General features: G+C 41.2%; 1 protein-coding gene across 1 annotated transcript in view; it reads left to right on the top strand.

The window, feature by feature from the left end:
- Window positions 1–20,082, top strand: part of LOC117448918 (LHFPL tetraspan subfamily member 4 protein-like) — a 55,619-nt gene extending 35,537 nt beyond the window's left edge. The window contains exons 2-4 of the mRNA XM_071203640.1: window positions 12,488–12,724; window positions 14,161–14,177; window positions 19,807–20,082. Coding sequence (XP_071059741.1) covers window positions 12,488–12,724; window positions 14,161–14,177; window positions 19,807–19,860 — 308 coding nt within the window. The 3' untranslated portion in view covers window positions 19,861–20,082. The remainder of the gene's footprint in view (window positions 1–12,487; window positions 12,725–14,160; window positions 14,178–19,806) is intronic.
- Window positions 20,083–20,501: the final 419 nt, after the last annotated feature.

The raw sequence follows: 20,501 nt of genomic DNA, 5'->3' as shown, positions 1-20,501 counted from the left end.
ATTCGCCTCCAAGAAAAGGCGCTCGCGCGGGACCGGAGCAGGATGTGACGCATATTTTAGTTGACCTAATTAAAACCGCTTTGTTTTTTATTTATGTGTCACAGTATCACCTCAAAATACAACATACGAAACATTTTCAACCATGCAACAAAATATAAATAGTCCTACAAATACTTTTATTTTATTTCCTTCTTATTTTTGTCTAAGCTCAAGGGAGCCAGAGCAGAGGGCTTAAAGGGCCGCATGCGGCCCGTGGGCCGCGGGTTGCCGACCCCTGCGCTAGGTGAAGCGCTGCTTTACTAGAAAAGCTTTTGTGATACTGGTAGAAGATGGATTTCCCGTATCTAAGGTTGATATCTCCGATAATGGCCATGTATGCATCTAATTCCACTCTTCTCTCAGGGTAGACGGAGCAGATTACGTCACGGAAGATGCCGAAAGCTACCATAAATTGCCCTACGCTGATGTCTCTGATGAGCCTGGGGTCTGCGGTCTTAAAGACGGCGGTGATATTTCCTCCTGTGGCGATGGCTTTATCGCACTCCGGGGAGGGCAGAATAAGGCTAAGCAGGTTAACATCCTTCCCTTCAAGAATTTTTTACCTAAGCCGTGTGGAGATGTTAGCGGCTTGGGGGGGCTGGGAGGGCCGAAGCCAGAGAATAAGGATGAGCTGCCGCTGGGATGCGTGGAACACCCTGACCTGAAAACCCCAGCTGGACTGGGGCAGCGAGCGCTGCTCTGAGTGTGACAGATGTTGACGCTCCTGTGCCGGAGTCTTCAATGGCCTGAAGGCGAGCATCGATGGCTCTTATGGAGCTATCCAGGGATTGCAGGGCGCTGGCCACGCTACTCTCCCCGCTCCCGGCCTGGTGAGCCTGGGAAGGGGTGGACTTGGGAGGTGGACGGGGTCCTGGAGGGCTCGATTTCCTGGTCCCTTTTCCTCCGCGGCCTCGGCCGCGTCCTCGCCTTAGTCTCTCTGGGGAGCTGCTTGGGGCTGCTTCCCCGGGCTGGGGAGCTGTGCTGGAGACCTGATCCGAGAGCTCTCGGAGCTGCGAGAGAGTGAGGCCTGGAGCTGTGGGGATGCCCGGAGCTGTGGGGATGCCCTGCTGCTGGAGTCAGGCGATGAGGAAGTCTACCTCCGATGATAGGCCGCTGTGGGGAGTCGAACCGGGATCAAAGATATCCATGCCAGGTTCGTCTGAATTGTCCGAGTTGGACATCTTGCGCTAGTTTTTCTGTTTGTTTTTCTCACGAGGAGGAGTAGTATTACTGCTCCTGTTTGCGGTCATCTGCAAATGACAACTGACAGGGAGGAAGAGCAGGCATGTAAGGAATTTAGCATGTGCAGCTATTGGCTGCTGGGGGGTGACGCCCTCATATTTAATGAGGGGGGAAGGGAGCCATAGAGTGACGTGTAAGTGACTCGTGTTAGGTCTTCCTTATTGAACTTGCGCTAAGCTCCATTTGGCGGTTTGCAAATGTAAAACTCAAACTAAAATCTGAAGGACGGAGAGAAACACTTCTTTTCACTTAAGTGTTTACTGTGGAAATAATGATAATGGATGTAAAATTGTAAATAATGTTCGTTATGTCCCTAACCAATTTTTCTTTTAAGAATTGACAGAAACCTTCCACCCCAACCCAGATGTTCAAACTGAGCATTGAATGATAGTTTTATAATTAACCTGCTCCATATCTGGGGATAAGATACTGTTTGATGAATGTTGACATGTTTCTAAATATTGATTGAATTATAACGGGTAACACAGATGCAGAAGCAGTGGCCAAGGGGCTACGATGAGAGATGTAATTACCGAAGAAGTTGACCTGTGATAATGAAACAATTTTGTAATATTTTAAAGTAACTGAGGTTTGAAAATGTAGAAAGAACATATTACAGTTAAGCTAAAACATAGTAATGTAATGAGACCTAATTTAATTTAGACAACATCTTGTAACTAGCCTGTTAAAGAATTAGAAGTAAAAGCCATAGACTTTATTGTTTAGTTCATTATGGGGATATACATTTCATTTAAATTCATAATAGAAAGACATTTGATGACAGTATGTTGGAATTCTGTATTCATTTTTCAGCTTGATAATAGACGGGTAGAAGCAGTATTGCCAGGTGCAATCGATGGGATTTCTGCACACCATCCAAGCAGAGAATGACGTACCTTACAGGACAGATACACTCAGGAAATCATTCACTCTGACAGCATCATGACTTTAGTTGTTTTTGAATCCATAATGAAATTGTATTACATAACGTTAGTGTGTGTCTTTACCACAAACAGGAATAGTTCATTGTTATATTTAGATTTGAGAAAGATTACAAGGATTTTATTTAGTTCACCATGAAGATGTTTTTTGTTTGTAACATATGTCCAGTAGTAAGATTCAAATATCAGCAGGTTCTGAATTATTATTCCTCTGTCCCACAACCAACAAGAATGTGGATGGGGAGAACTATATCTACTAGAACCAGCAGAGATTCATAAATTACACCAGAGACACAGTAAAAGTAAATAAAGAGTAATGTTTAGCTATTTTCAGATAGTTTAATCCTTCTTATACTTTGTAAAAGAACAAGTGCCTTTACACCAGATACAGTAAGAAGATGATTTATGATGTGAAAGGAGGGAGTTATAGACGTTTTCCATACCAAGCTAATTGCTGCTATTTCACGAAATGACATTAAAGGTTTAAGCTAGAAGTTATGCACAAATGAAAAACTTCATATTTATGATGAATATGTATTCTTATTTGTATTTTTTTTTACTTTTATGAGTTATGTACCATGCAATGTTCGGATGAAGAACTCATTGATTTCAATATTATGTACATACCTTAAAGGGTATGTAAGGAGGGATTGTTAGAAATTAAAATCAATGTTGATATGGCGTAATTTGAATTAAATACACTATTTAATTTAAATCAGTTTTATTCTGAAAAACCTGAAGTTCACTAACTATTAACTTAATACTTTTATTCTGAAAATGCTTCACTTCCGGTTAGCATTAACATGTGGCGAAATGCTGCATTTTCAAACCATGAATCAACGGTGAAATGACATGTGATATTGTACACTGAGCACACTGGGTTTAGCACTCATTTATTGCCGCTGAATAACGTTTATTAGGGAATGTTTAAATAACCACAGACACCGGCCAATAGGAGAAGACCTCAGATGACAACAGGAAGAGCAAGCCAAGGATTGACCTCTTCTACCTGCTGACCTGGACTGACAGGTCGGATGAGGAGAGCTCCTCCACTCGCACATTTCATTTTGTACACCACCGCATATTTTGTGTAATTAAATGCTGTTAACTTTTATAAGCTTCACTTGACTCTTTTCAGTCTCTCCTGCCTTCAGGGTTCTAGAATACACTAACACAACACATTGTACATTGAGCAATCGCAACAGAGCCAGCCAGATAACCAATCAGAGCAGACTGGGCTCTGGTTTCAGACAGAGGGTGAAAAGAGCTTCTGCAACACAGGCAGTATGAGAACAATAAAGACATTTTTGAACATTAAAGCATGGAGACATATCACAGTAGACTGACACTACATGCAAATATGAACCTGAAAATGTGCAGAATACAGTATATCCTGTTTAAGTGAAATAGCTATTTAAATGCAAGTGTTTTTTTTTTTTGATGCAATGAAAGGAAGGCTGGGGGTTGATTGTTAGTATGTTCTTGCGCCTGCTGTAGTTGCTTGTTCACTCAAATGCATTCACCTTGTAATCCAGGCTTTGATATAGTACCATACTGTACCTATAACAAGATAGATAGATAATCCACCTCACTGTAAACAATTTTGGTTGGATTCATTACACTGCCTGGATAATCCAGGTCAACGTCAAATATTGTTTCTGGAACTAAATGTTGCTGTGTTTTTACTTTTCTTTCAGTGTTCATAATGCCACAAACGTACATAAGTTAATGTTCAAAGTTAAATATCTATAGTTCAATGACAACTCTTTTTCTTTGCATCCAATGCCAATTTGATATGTTGTATGACAAGTTTAGAGATGGCCAATAGACTTTTGTCAAGGCATGGTTAAGGTTATAAAACTTGATTGCTTGGGAAAGTTAGGTGAAGATTATAGATAAGGTCAGTCTCGTAACCCATTGGCAATCAGTCAGATTTGTCCCCAGCAACAATGGACAGTATTTCTGGGGTTCCGGTGTAGCAAGCGTACATCCGGGCCAGGACTGTTTTTTTACATGTGCCAGTCATTGTTTTACAGTCCAATTAGCAACTTCAGTTGAGAGACTCACGGTCTATATGTTCATTCAATCATTAAAAACAAACAATCCTGGCATAATGTGGTAATAATTTCATATTTGCCATTAAAGCTGTAAACATCTTCACAATCAAATCCATTCACACACACACACACACACACACACACACACACACACACACACACACACACACACACACACACACACACACACACACACACACAGATTTGATCCCACGTCCAATAAAAGCTGTGTATATCAGCGAGGAGGCCATCCATTAGACCGCTGGAGGACAGCAAGCCAAGGTCTATACACAGAGGGAGGGCGGACCTCAGACAGCTTTATTACATTATGGACTGGACATAGTGATCCCTTAATGGAGTCATGTTCACCCCTTTACACTCTGGTGCTCTGTGCTGAACTTCACACTGCTTGCACAGTGAGGCCGGTGATTTAAACCGGTTACAGAAGGTCACAGTTCAGTTAGAAATCCCTTTTACCTTCAAAAGTCATCCTGTAAGTCAAAAACTTCTGAGGTCATGTGATTCTTCACTGGAAGAGATATCATGGCAATGTGGAATATATAACACTGGATACGTTTTTATAATAATAGAGGCAATAAAACTTCACTTAAAGGCTACATTATCATGTAAGTGATCTTTAATGAGGGGCCCCTACTAAGAATTTACAAACTAAATCAATTACCCAGTAACAACACGTATCTGTCCAGATACGGGTACTTTTGCTCTCGAAAGTGAGGCCATTTTGGCTTCATGTGTCACTGAGCAATTTTCATAGGAATAAACAGGGTCCCGCCTCCAACGATGTATCCAGTTCTCTCTATACATCCATGGTGTCTTGGCATGTAGCGCATGTTAAACCCCATAGACTGTATATATAAAGGTTCACCCCGAAGCCCTCCAATCCGCTGCAACAAGGTCGGTCTCAGCTCAGTCAAATTAATAGAGAGAAAAAAGTGTGGTGATAACACTGATGTTATTTTAAAAGTCCTTATGTAACAATTTTTGGCTGTTTCTCAGGAATGAAGATGAAAATGAAATCCGTGTGGACATGTAGTTAAGAAAGTCTGACAAGATGGTTGTGTAATAAGCCTATAAATAACTTCGGGGCACTATAAATACATTCACTCAGTCATTTTACCTGGTTGGATTACGAAACGTGTCATGGCAACGTATTTCCAAATGTCTTCATTTGTTGATACCCTCTGATGTCTTGTTTCTAACAGCTTATGGGCTGTGAATGCTGCGATACAAATACATGACAGGAAGTGATGAGCTGAGAAGAGAGAAATGGCATAATGGTGTGGAGCAGCAGTTACCCATCTTGCTTCCTTTATCCCTTTTATTCTTCAGCTCTCAGTGTCTATTTGCTTCCTCCCATCCACCTTAACTGCCCGATCCCTTCTCTTGCCTCCTTTGAAGTTATCCGACAAGTCCAGATGAGGTGTCTTGAGAGAGTGGAGGGGAAGAAGAAAAAGTGAAAACCCCCAACAACTTCAAAGAGATTTTCTTTGAATCAGCAATAATCATGCTGATTAGACAGCATGATTATTGCACAGGTGTGCCTTAGGCTGGCCACAATAAAAGGCCTCTCTAAAATGTTCAGTTTTATCACACAGCACAATGCCACAGATGTCGCAAGTTTTGAGGGAGCGTGCAATTGGCATGCTGACAGCAGGAATGTCCACCAGAGCTGTTGCCCGTGAATTGAATGTTCATTTCTCTACCATAAGCCATCTCCAAAGGCATTTCAGAGAATTTGGCAGTACATCCAACCGGCCTCACAACCGCAGACCACGTGTAACCACACCAGCCCAGGACCTCCACATCCAGCATGTTCACCTCCAAGATCGTCTGATACCAGCCACTCGGACAGCTGCTGCAACAATCGGTTTGCATAACCAAAGAATTTCTGCACAAACTGTCAGAAACCGTCTCAGGGAAGCTCATCTGCATGCTCGTCGTCCTCATCGGGGTCTCGACCTGACCTGTTCGTCGTTGTAACCGACTTGAGTGGGCAAATGCTCACATTCGATGGTGTCTGGCACGTTGGAGAGGTGTTCTCCTCACGGATGAATCCCGGTTTTCACTGTTCAGGGCAGATGGCAGACAGCGTGTGTGGCATCGTGTGGGAGAGCGATTTTCTGATGTCGATGTTGTGAATCGAGTGGCCCATGGTGGTGGTGGGGTTATGGTATGGGCAGGCGTATGGTATGGGCAGGTGTATGGACGACGAACACAGGTGCATTTTATTGATGGCATTGTGAATGCACAGAGATGCCGTGACGAGATCCTGAGGCCCATTGTTGTGCCATTCATCCACGACCATCACCTCATGTTGCAGCATGATAATGCACGGCCCCATGTTGCAAGGATCTGTACACAATTCCTGGAGGCTGAAAACAACCCAGTTCCTGCATGGCCAGCATACTTACCGGACATGTCACCCATTGAGCATGTTTGGGATGCTCTGGATCGGCGAATACGACAGCGTGTTCCAGTTCCTGCCAATATCCAGCAACTTCGCACAGCCATTGAAGAGGAGTGGACCAACATTCCACAGGCCACAATCAACAACCTGATCAACTCTATGCGAAGGAGATGTGTTGCACTGCGTGAGGCAAATGGTGGTCACACCAGATACTGACTGGTTTTCGGACCCCCCCAGACCCCCCCAATAAAGCAAAACTGCACGTTTCAGAGTGGCCTTTTATTGTGGCCAGCCTAAGGCACACCTGTGCAATAATCATGCTGTCTAATCAGCATCTTGATATGCCACACCTGTGAGGTGGGATGGATTATCTCGGCAAAAACAAAAGTGTTGCATTTCTATTTGTGTTCAGTGTAATTTATGTACTGGCCACCAGGGGGCGCAGATTCACTTGGAACACACAAATTCCATGTATTGTATGTAATTATTAACAAATATACTAAGTCTGACATATTCATTGACATTTTACAATCTTTCAGGGAACATCCTCTAATAAGCTCACTAAGCAAATATCAGTTCACAGACATTTCATTTAATTTTTAAAGTGGCATGTTCGTATTGAACAGGTTATTTAACAGTGGAATACAACTATGTTTAAACTATTGGAAAGCACGGAACATGTGTGTGCATTAAGATTAACCATTAAGATGACATAAACATGAAGTCATGAACACTAACGGAGCGTCCACACTACAGCTTCAAAAAAAGCTTGGAGCTGGGCGTGTCTGTAGCTTGGGGATTTTATTCAAGCAATGCGACCAACAACCAATCACATGAATCTCCCGCCCCCGACATACAAAGCAAAAACCCCCGGGGATTTTATGGGAGCAATATATATATATATAAACTCTCCAAACAGGCGAAAACCTACCAGTTTCACCCACTGTCTCTGCCACCTCCCTCCATGCCTGGTTCCTCCGGTTTGTATCCCGGTAGGTGAAGAGGGTCTGGTCATACAAAACCGGGTGATTTGCTACAGCGATAATTAGTTTCTCCTCCAACTTTTTTTGAAATATAGAAATGAACGGCGGGATATCTCTCCCAGCTTAGACGCGGTTTGATTGGCTACGGCTTGAGCTGTCAGATTTTCCGAAACGGGATTTGATTGGCTGGCGCTGGCTACTCCGGCGTCTCCGGCGTCAGAAGTTGAACATTGTTCAACTTCTGACACCGGAGACGGACCGCTCTGCTACCCACAATTCAGTTCGGTGAAAAAGCGAGGCAACGTGACGTCACCCCATTCAAAGTGAATGGGCAGATTGGAGTTGTCGACGCTTCCGACGCTGTCGACGCTGTAGTGTGGACGGGCCGTAACCCAGACATTAGTTGTCTAACTTGAACCTAGCTAAGACACTTGTAGCCTCTGCTGACGCACAATAAGGGGAATGTCAACACAGACACCTGTCAACCCGCACTCTGCTGTTCCTCAGCGCTGCTCCCCCTCCCTCCCGCTGAAATTATGAATGAAAAGCATATAGTAAAAACCTCTCTACCATGCCATCAGACTTCAGATTGTAAGGCGTGGTGTGCGTCTTCTTCACACCTAACATGCCGCACAAATTCAAATGCCCTCTGGCAATCCGCCGTCCACAGAAAAGGGACATCCTTTCCCGTCAGATGGTTGAGGGGGTCAGCACGCTGGTCAAAACTCCTCACAAACCTCCTATAATATGAGCAGAGACCCAGAAAAGCACGCACCTCTGTAGCGGACCGTGGAACTGGCCAAGTCTTCACCTTATCTGTGTTACGGGGGTCAGCATTATGTACTACAGCTTCTCCAGCGGTCTCGAGCAGTGTCGTTTGGACGGACACATTCTTTGAGCCGATTCCGTGTGGACGGAAGACTTTTTTTAAATCGACTTCGGTTCGAAATCGGTTTCGCTTATTAATTAATCAGAACCAAATGTAAAATGTACAGTGAAGAAGCATGTCATTTAATTCATCCCTGTTTCAACACAAATTCCATGTGATTTGTAAATGCAAAAATTAGTCGAACAAATATTACCCAATTCAAACCTTTGTGACTTCATTAGCCCAGAAGAGTTCAAAGCGGCAGACCTATTTTAAGCAATGTAGCCTATTTGCGAGATTTCTGCAAGTCATTGTCATGAGTACGATTTTGCAAATACTGACCAAACCAATGACCAGAGCAACTCATAACACCCTAGTATTTTCCACAACATGAAATTACACCACTAACTAAGATTACATTTCCATGCTCAAACATAATCTAATATAGAAAATGTGATTTGAAATGCTCCAACAAAATAATTGACTCCTCTAAGGAGGTAATAGTTATGGAAAACTAATGGCCCAATGTTCAGGAAACTTGATGGAAGAGTGTATGGGCCAAGGAAGAACCAAATAAAAATAGTAGGCTCAAAATGACAGACTATCACACATTCCTAACTAAGGAACTAGAAGGGCATTGAAAGAGCAAAGACTTCAGGGTTTTAAATATATGTTTTAACTGGTGGAAAATAATGATGTTTTCTCCACCACTTAAACTGTACAAAACAAGTTAATAACATTTACAACAGAGTAAAATGATTGGCTAATGATCGGCTGAAGTATTTTGCCTATCAGGGTTCCACAGCCACATTTTCAAAAGCCCATACTCAATAACTTTGAATGAGTTTCACATCAGATGGGGAAACATTAATCGAAAACCCATAAAACATGTTACCTGCAGCTCATTACTCAGTTAATTATTTTATCATATCTCATTTATGTTAACATCTTGTATAAAGGTCATAAAAGAAGCTAATAACATGATGATTTCCCTCGACGATTAGTTCCATTGCTCTTCGATTCTCTCATTACTTATTGTATTATTGTCATTATACTGTTTCTCATTACCTTCTCTCATTACGCCTGCTATCATTTTGTCAGAGGAGAATTCCCATTTCCAAACGGTCTCTGTCTGAAATTAGACTCCTCATATTTGCATGGTGTTCTGCTTTACACAGAGAGGTGGTGGCTAATCTGATATCCTCCTTTATCTGTTGCCATGAGTTCACCACCCACCATTTTCTCATGATGGATGGCTGGTGGGTGAAACACAGGGCCTTCAGAGGGAATCACTAATGTGACAGTGTAATACAATCAGAGCCATCACTTGCAGACACGACTAACACATTTTCCATAACATCAAGCCATTCTGCCTTTTCTTAAAATGCATGTAATGTTTAGATCAAACTATCCATCACATCATCTACTTTAACAGTCTTCCCCTTTCAGATAAAATAAATTAAGGGAATCAAGTGGCTTAATGGATAGGGTTACCTTCAACCAACGTCCCCTGTTCACTTCTTGTCAGAGTTCTTTGTCATACTCTCCCCCTGTTAAATATTGCATAAAATAAGACCTGTAGCAAACACTCATTAATGATATATGTACCATATTTTGTCCGGCGTGATAATCTCCACACATTAACACCACTTTATAATTCTTGAAGTAAAAAAAAGCTAACGTTAGGCTAGAAATTAACCACTTCACGGTCGCATGGCTGCTAAGCTAAAGGCCGCTAATGTTTAGTGTGAAGATGTTCAGTAGTTCATTAGGTCACTTACAACAAAACCAGTTTGACACATAGAAGATTCGGACATTCACGAGTGGGATCATTGTTTACTGACATATATTATGTAGTAGAACTACATGAGAAATCTCTTAAGCTTTTGTTCATCACAGATATTTCAGGCATCAAACCACAAACACAAAAAAAGGAGAAGTTGTAATTTCCAGGTATAGGATTTATTTACTATACTATATTTGTATACTGTTGGTAGTTCAATAACCCACACAATCTCAAAAACAATAAACCCCTTCAACCCCTCTCAAGCTAATGTCCCCTTATGTAAAACCTTGACATATTTGTTGTCCTGCCAGTGCTGGCTTATACATGTTTACCCCTAGGGCTTACTGTGCTCACTAATGACATTGTGTAGTCCCACAAATATCTATACTGAAAGGACAATGAAACACAACTGTATTTCTCCTGAATAGTAGCACATCGCATTAATGTACCTTGTGTGTAATATTGTATGTACTGTACTATTCACATTTTAATGCTGAAAAACAATGACAAAGTTCAAAAGGGCTCTATGGTTCCAATTGAACCTTGAACCCCTTGATAGTTTGGGAATTTGAGGTAAAAAATAAATCCAGGCTCTAGAAGTTTTGGAAAATAAACGAAAAAATACATAAGCCTTTGAAAGTGCTTGAATTTATATATTTTGTGCGCATACAGTGCAGTTAAACCATTGCGGGTTAAACGGAAATGTAGTCTCGAGGAGGAGTTTAAAAAGTCAGCTAAAAATACAGCAAATCTCCAACCCTAACCCTAATTGACATTTTTCCAAATAGGGCAAATTAGTAAAAGCCAATTTAACATGTTTGCGTTGTGAAATCCCATAATGTGTACAAAAATAGATGAATATTGGAGAAACTATATGTGAGTAATTTGGAATCGCCTTCCCCTATGAGGTACGATCCATTGTTTGTGAAATCAGCCATTTCTTTGCAATTTTGCATTAAGTTTGGGAAATGTTTTTTTCACCTAAAACAGAATGTATCGGTTGTGTGTCCAAACTTGTTGTTAAGATTTTAGGCTTGGTTGCCACCAGAAAGATTCAGCTTCATAATTCGCATGGAGATTAGCAGAATCCTCTGAGTACATTCTAGCCAGTGATCTCTCTGTGTTACTGTACGCCTCGATCCACAAAGGAACAACTGTGTCTGAATGCTGCCCAACATAAACAGACACACATGTATGGCCACTTAAACATTCACAATTGCACACCAATGAAGATCAGGACGTTAAATCCTTTGAACGTTTATTGGACTGAAGCGGGATAATCACCAATTCAGCCAAATCTGTCTGACCTTTTTATGTGATGTTGCCCGTGGAAAAGACATGTCTGATTTGGAATGGAGATTCAGTGTGACGCCTGCCATGTGTGTTCCCCATCTCCCAGTGGAGCCAGTGCTTTACTTACAGCCCTTCAGGCACAGGCTGAATGCTGTTTAAACAGTGCTGGTTGAGCAAGTACAAATGGCCCCATCAGCTCCACAGTGATGCTCACTTTGATGAATGAGCAGAGGTGTAAAGTATAGATTACCATTTGTTGTTGTAGTATCGAAATGGCATGTAAGCATTTCCCTAGAGAGGCTTTGTACTACAGCTTCTCCAGCGTGGCTATGTGCTTTTTTGTGTGTATGTTGTTTTAAAATTCTGACACATACTAGATGTCTACAGGGGGAGAATCTATACAGTACTTACATTCCATCTCTCTACTGTCTCACTGTTTCCCCCATATACACCTGACAGAGAGCTGTTTCCTTTCATTCTGTTTCATTCTTTTCATTCCTTTAGTGTCAAAAGACATGAGAGAAAACTTGACTGAAGTCTGCTGCTTGAATAACGCACACTGCCCAAATATGTTAACAATTGGTTGCACACTACTGGTGTCAGCTTACAGAACCTAGGCATGTTGAAGTTGAATACTCATGACCTCTGGAATGTAATGGCATCAGAATACTTAATGAAAGCAACATTTTAAAGCTGTTGGTTTATGAAAATCCAGCCACCAAATCCACCTATTCCCTTTAACCAACTGAACTTCCCATCTTCTCTGGTGTTTGACACTTTAAAAATCTCTTCTACTCTACATATCCAAACACTATAACCCTGCTTCTCTCCTCTCTGTGACCCGCTGCAGGAGTGTGCCTGGTGCTGGGTTGCATGATCTTCCCCAACGGATGGGACGCCGAGGTGATCCGGGACATGTGCGGGGAGCATGCCGGGAAATACTCACTGGGCGATTGCTCGGTACGCTGGGCCTATATGCTGGCCATCATGGGCATCCTGGACGCCCTCATCCTCTCCTTCTTGGCCTTCGTCCTTGGCAACCGGCAGACAGATTTCTATCTTGATGATTTTCAGATAGACAACAAAGGTTAGTGGCGAAAAATCTGCAATCTTACAAATTAACAATCCAGGTGACGTGAAAATGTGGGCAGCATTTTTCTTGTATTGTAGGTTAGAACTTTGTTGCGATACTTGCTATAAAAAACATAGCAACACAGAGGTCCATTATGTAAAAAAAAGAGGCAATTTCAAGGGTTTTGAGATGACGTTATTTAATCCTGCAAAACCGCATTACCTAGGCAAATAAATAGTTTAAGTGAAGGACATCAATCCACCCTGACGTCATCCCTTCGTTGACTTTGCTGTTCTTTATAATACATCCAATGACTGTCTCCTTTAATTTATAATAGGCAACTAGATGCAGCTATCCAAATGCAAAACTGACGCTATATTGGTACATGGAGAATAATGGTTCAGACCAAGCCGCCGTATTTGTTCAGGTGAGATTGACAATGCGATGCATAAACCTGATTATTAAATCAGAAAGGGAAAAAAAGATCACAGGAAAAAAAACGCAATGCCCGGTCAATCTTCATGTTATTTGTAGGTCACTGTGAGCCCATTAAAAGGAACACCAGTTGCAATGACTGCACTCCAACCTGACCTCAGTAACTCCAACCAAATTGCTTTCGGTGCTGTTTTCAAGAGCGGGAGGACGTCCTCCAGAGGGTTTCTGACAGTTTGCATGATCAGGGCCCTTCAATTGCATTGTTTCAGCTATATGAAAAGAGAAGAAGAGAAGGAGGAAGAAAGGAATGCTAAAAGAAGGTAGTGGACGGGCAAGAGTAACAGATACAATGGCAAAAAACAAAAGGTCTTCTTACATAAGGATTATGTGTTTGATTTGACTCAATAAACCCAACGAGCAACAGCAAAGAGGGTGAAAGAGATATTTGACATAAGACAAAGTAGACTGAGAGATGTACAGACGGATAGAGTAAAGGCGAGGGGGAGTGAGATGGAGAAAAGTGACATAAGATGTCTCGGTTCTCCGACGGTCTATCTCCCTAATGGTTTCCATGGTAACTGGAGATATTCCAGAGCGTGGGCGTGTCTTTTCTGTTTTTATCTGATTAACCTCATTGACAGTCTCAGTGATTTGACACAGCTAAAGCATCTTGTGTTTCGCTCACATTTCTTAAGATAGAAGTAAATGTTTCTATATCAACAAAACTATGGGAAAACCTGTGGACAGACCATGAAAGCTGAATTAGGTAAATAATTGGAACACATGTGTGGATTTCTTCAAATATACTGTAAAAATATCAAATGAACCAACCACGTAAAACACATGAAAGAGATTAAAACTATGGACTAAAGCTAGAGAAGTTGAAAATGAGTGTTTTAGTGATGACTTTACTCATACTTACACAAGCAGATTCATGTTTTACACACATTTGCACTTTTTCTGCTCTTGCCTCACTGTGTTTATGCCAAAACATTTCTTCTCTTTTGTCGTTGCAGATTTTGCTGTGTCAAGGGTAAGTTGACTTTTGCTTAATACATTTTTCATGTTGGAGGAATATGCTTTTGTTGAGCCTCATTAGCTTTGGAGCGTTTTCACAGCGCACATTTTTGTTTTGGGGACAAAACACCTCAGAGGACATTATGCTTTATTCTGCTTTTACTTCGTACATTTTCCTGCTCTTTCTGACTTATGTGCACCTTGAAAGCTTGAGCAGGAAAGACTGCTCTGTTACTATGACAACCAGTATCCTTGAGCTGTTGTCATCACATCCTAACTATGACATAATTGCACATTTAACCTGTTAAGCCCTGAGCCTGTTTTTCAGGAATCAGGCTCGAAAATGACATTCCCAGAACACATTATTTTCTCAAAGCAATGATAAACCTGTGAGTGGATGTGGAAAAAGTCAGAACAATATAGATGTTTTTTATTTTAAGGAAAATTCAGATTGAACATGGTAAAAAAACTGTAAATGATAGTGTCTGTCCAAAAAAAAAAAAAAAAAATGGTGAAAACCACCCTTGAATGATGGGATAGTAGACTAAAAGCTTTAGGAATCCAAACTACAACATATAATAAGTACCCCTGTATCAAGATTGATGCAAAACAAGTGACATTTGACCTTTTTAGAGAGATTTAGAGAAAAGCCCACCTCTGGGGTTATTTGGGGTGCATTTCCCTATCTCTGGCCCCTGGGTTCGATTTTGATGATTTGACATCTTTTTAAAACCATTAAAGCCAATAGAATCGAGGGGAAGTTCCTAAAATCCATCTAAATATTACTCATTGGTGAATAGAGTGATGCGTGCCAGAATGCCCCCGGAAACCGGAAGCTGCGATACACTCTGGTGGCTATCATAGCAGCTAATAAGAAAACTCCGTTATTGACATAAAAATGGAAGGATGGATTATCAGTAATCATTTCAAAGTGACACAGACACATTGGATTAACCTGTGGATTAACCTTCAGCAAGCGTTTTTATCGTGTTAATGGCATTAAAACACGAGTTTTGATCAGAATAACGCTAAGGTAAGACGATGTCCCGTGAAAGCTCCGTAATGCTAAGTGTTGTTATGTCTGTTTTCGCTTCCCCTGTCGCGAGTTCTGATCGCTCAGTGATGATAATTATTTCTGGAATCTGTGGAATCTCAGTTTGCTAATTGATTTATTGTATGCGCAGTTACAATAAGTAATAAGGGTATGTTTCCGTGAGTCTGTGCTAAGTGCGTATAATTCTTTCACTCAGGGCTCATTTTGACGCTTCTTGTGAGACTTGTGTTTTGTTTCGGTAAAAACGGTTCATGTTGTCAGTTAGCTGAGTTTCTTCCCGTTAATCGGGTATGACACATTAATAGGGTTGTTAACCTGTTAAGCACCGCTTCTTTTTTTAAACCCACAAAGCTAGCGCTGAGCCTATGAATTAACGACGAGCGAAAACATGCTAATGCATTACTGCACAGAAACTCACTCATAACACCCTTATTACTTATCGTAGCTGCACGCCCAACCCATCGATTCGCATTGTGAGATGACACAGAATCGATCGGTACATACATCATCACTCCATGATAAGAACTCGCGAATATATTAACAAGAACAGACATCAAAACATGTGGCGCTAGGTAGCTAAAAACCACAACATGGCTCACCTTGTCGTTGTCTGGTCAAAAGTGGTCCTTAATGGCATTAAAACGATAAAAACGCTGCTGAAGTTAATCCATAGGTTAATCCAATGTGTCTGTGTCCCTTTGAAATTATTTCTGATAATCCATAAGCAATAAAACTGCTTTTTCCGTTTCCAGATGTCAGAGCGAAAGATAGGGTTCGCTCTCATGCAAACTGCATGCGCATAGCTCTCATTTCTCAATGGTAAGGTGTATGTGGAAATTTCCCTTCAATTTATATATTGGCTCTAATGGTCAAAAAGAGATGTCAATCACCAAAATCGACCAATGGGTTCCGAGAAACGGGTAAAAACGGCCATTTCCACCCAGAGTTTTTTTTGCTAAACCTCTCTAAAAAGTTCAATGTCACTTGTTTTGCATCATCTTGATACAGGGTACGTATTATATGTTGTTATATTCCTAAAGCTTTAAGTCTACCTTACCATCATCCAAGGTTAGTTTCACAGAGGCGCGGGAAGGTATTTTGAGTGGGGGTGCTGAGGTGCTGGAACTCCAGAGAACACTATTACGGGCACTATAGAGCACGCACAAAAGCACTCCCCACACGCAAAACACACAGTACACCCGCGACTGTTACAATGAAGGCTCGATAATCAGATCATTGCATATAGGCAGGGGTAAAGTGCTATTTTTTACGAGTGGGGAGCGGACCTCACCTCCTCTAGGGGGGGGTCCGGGAGGGGATGATCCCCTGGAAGATTTTTTTAAATATTGAAATTAAAAGCATCAATCTGGTGCACTTTGAGAGCAACATTAAGAGATCTATGGATACATCTCTCAACACCCAGATGAAACACAACTGTAAGCAGATGTTCTTTTTCTTTATGGATTACAAATCACTCCCCTTTCAAACTGTATTCTTGTTTTACTGCCATAAGTATTTCATAACTGTTTTTCCTATATTCTCTTATTTTTTTTATAACTATAATGATCATATGAAGGTGAGCCGCGGAAATAATCTTTTGAATAATTTGTGACCAAACCGTTTGAGACCCCTGAGATAACTTAGACTAAAGTAACTATCTAAACACTCTCAGTCTGAGAGGAGAGCTCTCCTCCAGCTTGTTGTGGAACAAACAGCTCTGTATTTCCGTTAGTGCAACACGGTCCCTGCTGCTGGCACCTGTCCCTCTCTCTCTCTCACACACACTAAATGCGCTATTTCAGCACGCGCACGCACGCAACGCACGCACGCACACACACACACACACACCACACACACACACACACACAGAGCCGAGCTTGAATGACACAAGCACACAGCACACTTTTATTCATGCAACTCTCTGATTGGTCTGGTGTCTTGCCTCTGTTGCATTCACTGAACACGGGAATTACAGTCCTGCCGTCCTCTCTAGTGTCTTGATGAGGTTCACGTAAAGCACGGTTCATGTATTATATTGAGGTAGAATTGTCCGGGGCTACAGACAAAATATTATTTTACCAACAATGTGGAATTTATTGGCTACATATACAGATTATGCACAGCGGGAGCAGCAATAACCGTCAAATAATAATTCAGACAGGGGAGCTCCGCACCCCCTGCCTGCGCTAGGGGGTGCTGCCGCGCCCTCAGCACCCTCCTTCCCGCGCCCATGAGTTTTCACTATAAGTAGAAAATAATTGTTGGACGGACACTATAATTTACAGTTTTTTTTACTATGTTCAATCTGAATTTTCTTTAAAATAAAAAAAATCTATATTGATTCTGACTTTTCTACATCCAACTCACAGGTTTATCATTACTTTGAGAAAAAAGATTATTAATTTTCCCCTTTTAGAAGGGAAGATATGGTCATTTGTTCTGGGAATGTCATTTTCGAGCCTGAGACCTGAAAAACAGGCTCGGGGCTTAACAGGTTAAATGTTAAGAAGCCCTGAGATACAGTTTTGTGACGAAAAAAACCACAGCCCCCAATACCGGGGGCTCTCGGGCTTAACAGGTTAATCGTTTTCAATACTATTATTGTGATCTGACTTATTCCTTACCTTTTTTAAAGTTTGCAAATGTGTTGTTAATGTACAGTATACAGTATGTCACCTTTTCTGTAGCTAGGGATGGGTACCGAGCCCCGGTATTAAACGGGTCCCGGGGCTAAATTATTAAAGACCGCGTGGTACCGTTAAGCTCCAACGTTATCGGTCTAAAAAATCAAAAAAAATATGTCTTAGCCTATGTATTATTGCTACACAAACATTATATTGCAGTTTTAGTGTCACCAACTCCGTTTCTAATATGCAAAAAGACTGCAAAATGCGTCTATGATATTTTGAGTATTTTCGATCCGCCTGTGTGCGAGTGGGGGTGGGGCAGTTTACACACGCGGCTGCTACATGTAGCAACACACATATGGAGGAGATGGCGGAGAGAACGCGATCTGATGTGTGGTTAAACTTTACCCGTCTCGATGCTCGTTACCAAAAGTGCAATAAGAGTTTAGCATGTAAGGGCAGTAACACGAGCAATTTTTCTAAACATCTTGCAAAAGTGCACCACATTCAGACGGAGGAATGCACCATTTTCGACTGTCTTTCTAGTAGCTCTGTAGCCCCATCCACGAGTAACGTTTCCACATCAGGTGTTATGTATGCTAGCAGCAACACACGGAGTTAACTACATTATACAAACATGGGTTAATGATTAGAGGTAACTGAGTTATTTAGTTTGTTAAAGTTTCAGCTATTCTGTTTACAGTTCTGTCATTAAATTATTTAATACGATTTGTTAAAACACTGTTTTTCTTTTGATGTGAAATATTATTTATTTAATTTAAATACAAAGTAATGTTCATTTTGTTCACAATTTGTTTAGTTAGTTTACCTCATTTTTCTTCTCCAAAAGAACCGATAAAAGTACCGTTAAAAGACCGGATCGATAAGCGGTATCGATAAAAGTAGTAGTACCGTTAAAACCTTAACAATACCCATCCCTATCTGTAGCCTACATAGAAATAAATGGAACAGCAGCTTTACCATCTAAAGCCCTTTCAGACACAACGTGACTTGTGCTAGCTTTTCAGTTAGTTCAGCGCTCATCTGAATAGGTATACGGAGAAGTTGGGGAAGAGAAGAAAAAGGCAGAGTTTACAAAACTTCTAGCGATCAATGTCATTTTGTTGTTGCCAGCAACAAGCTATCTGTTAAAACACACCTGATAGAGTACCTAACCCTGTATGCCTACTCAGTCAGAAATGTGTTTCCAAGACAGGGCTTTCCTCGATGTCTCAATACAGGGCAAACCTTGTGTTGTACAGTTCAGGAATAGAACACATAAGTGAATTTCTTCATAATTTGTGTCTGGTGACTTGTTTGTAATGGCCTCATGGGTATTAGTCACAGCGCTTTGCTGAGCAAAAATAGTTGTTGCGTGGCACAAGCCATTGGGAATGGATTTCAGAGCACAGTAGTGCATAGTGTCACCTTTTATCTGCAAGATCCTTAAGGCACCCAACAGGGAGATTGTCATTGGTTATTTAAAAAATAGGTTCAAAAGGGTCCCTATAATGCCATCTGTGCTCCTACTTTGAAATGTTTACCTGATTTATGATGTTCGAAAAGCTCTTTATTTTTCTCATACTGCTGTGTGCAGCACCTCTTTTCACCCTCTGTCTGAAACCAGAGCCCAGTCTGCTCTGATTAGTTAGCTTGCCGGCTCTGTTGGATTATTTACCAAGAGATGTGTGGGAAATATCACATACTATATATTGGAAGGTAGCCAATAAAAGTGTGAGTGTTATATAGTGATGTCATAATGTCACAGCGTCAACAAAGGACTCCATTGGAGGTGCTCCTTGCAGAAGGGGATGTGTGGAGAGAGCTTTGGGATTTTAGCCTCTGCAGGCCATTTATATGCACACAAACACTAAAAAAGGGAAAACCCCCCAAAATAGCGCCCCTTTAAAGTTACATTTGTTTGGGCTCTGACTCACTATTTGTCTTGTTTTTGTTTTCTTCAGATTGAAGCGCGGGACAGAAGAGAGCCGAGGTATGGAGTACAACGTCTTCACTGAGGGCAACAATGGCTCTGGACAACTTCATTCCTATTCTCTTCTCTTTACTCCATCTGTTTCTTTCCCTCTCTTTTCTTCTGCCCTTTTCTTCTCTTATCCCCAATGATCAGGATATCACCCAATCTTAATACAGACACCAAGTGTACAGGATTCTGTAAGATAACAAAAATACAACTAAAGACAATGGGATAAACTAAAAAGATGAAATTAAACCAAGTTGTACAGTGCATTTAACACTCAATTTCTCAACAAATAGGTTTTATGGCATCCTCTCAGCAAAATGTCTTGAACAAATTCATAAGAGTTTTTCTTCTCCCTGTGCAGGATGCATAGTATCTGTTTGTGACTGTACCTGACATTAGAATTCATGAATTAATTTTTAATATTAAATTAATCTTCTTTTGTCTTGCATGGCCCGTTAAGTCCAATAATAATGGAATTAGTCTATAAAATAGCCAACATGTTTACAGTACTATCATTTTACCTGGTTGGATTACGAAACGTGTCATGGCAACGTATTTCCAAATGTCTTCATTTGTTGATACCCTCTGATGTCTTGTTTCTAACAGCTTATGGGCTGTGAATGCTGCGATACAAATACATGACAGGAAGTGATGAGCTGAGAAGAGAGAAATGGCATA

This window comes from Pseudochaenichthys georgianus, chromosome 7 (genome assembly GCF_902827115.2).
Source record: "Pseudochaenichthys georgianus chromosome 7, fPseGeo1.2, whole genome shotgun sequence".
NCBI lineage: Eukaryota > Metazoa > Chordata > Actinopteri > Perciformes > Channichthyidae > Pseudochaenichthys > Pseudochaenichthys georgianus.
The sequence above is the reverse complement of the archived record's forward strand: the minus strand, read 5'-3'. Positions and strand labels throughout refer to the sequence as shown.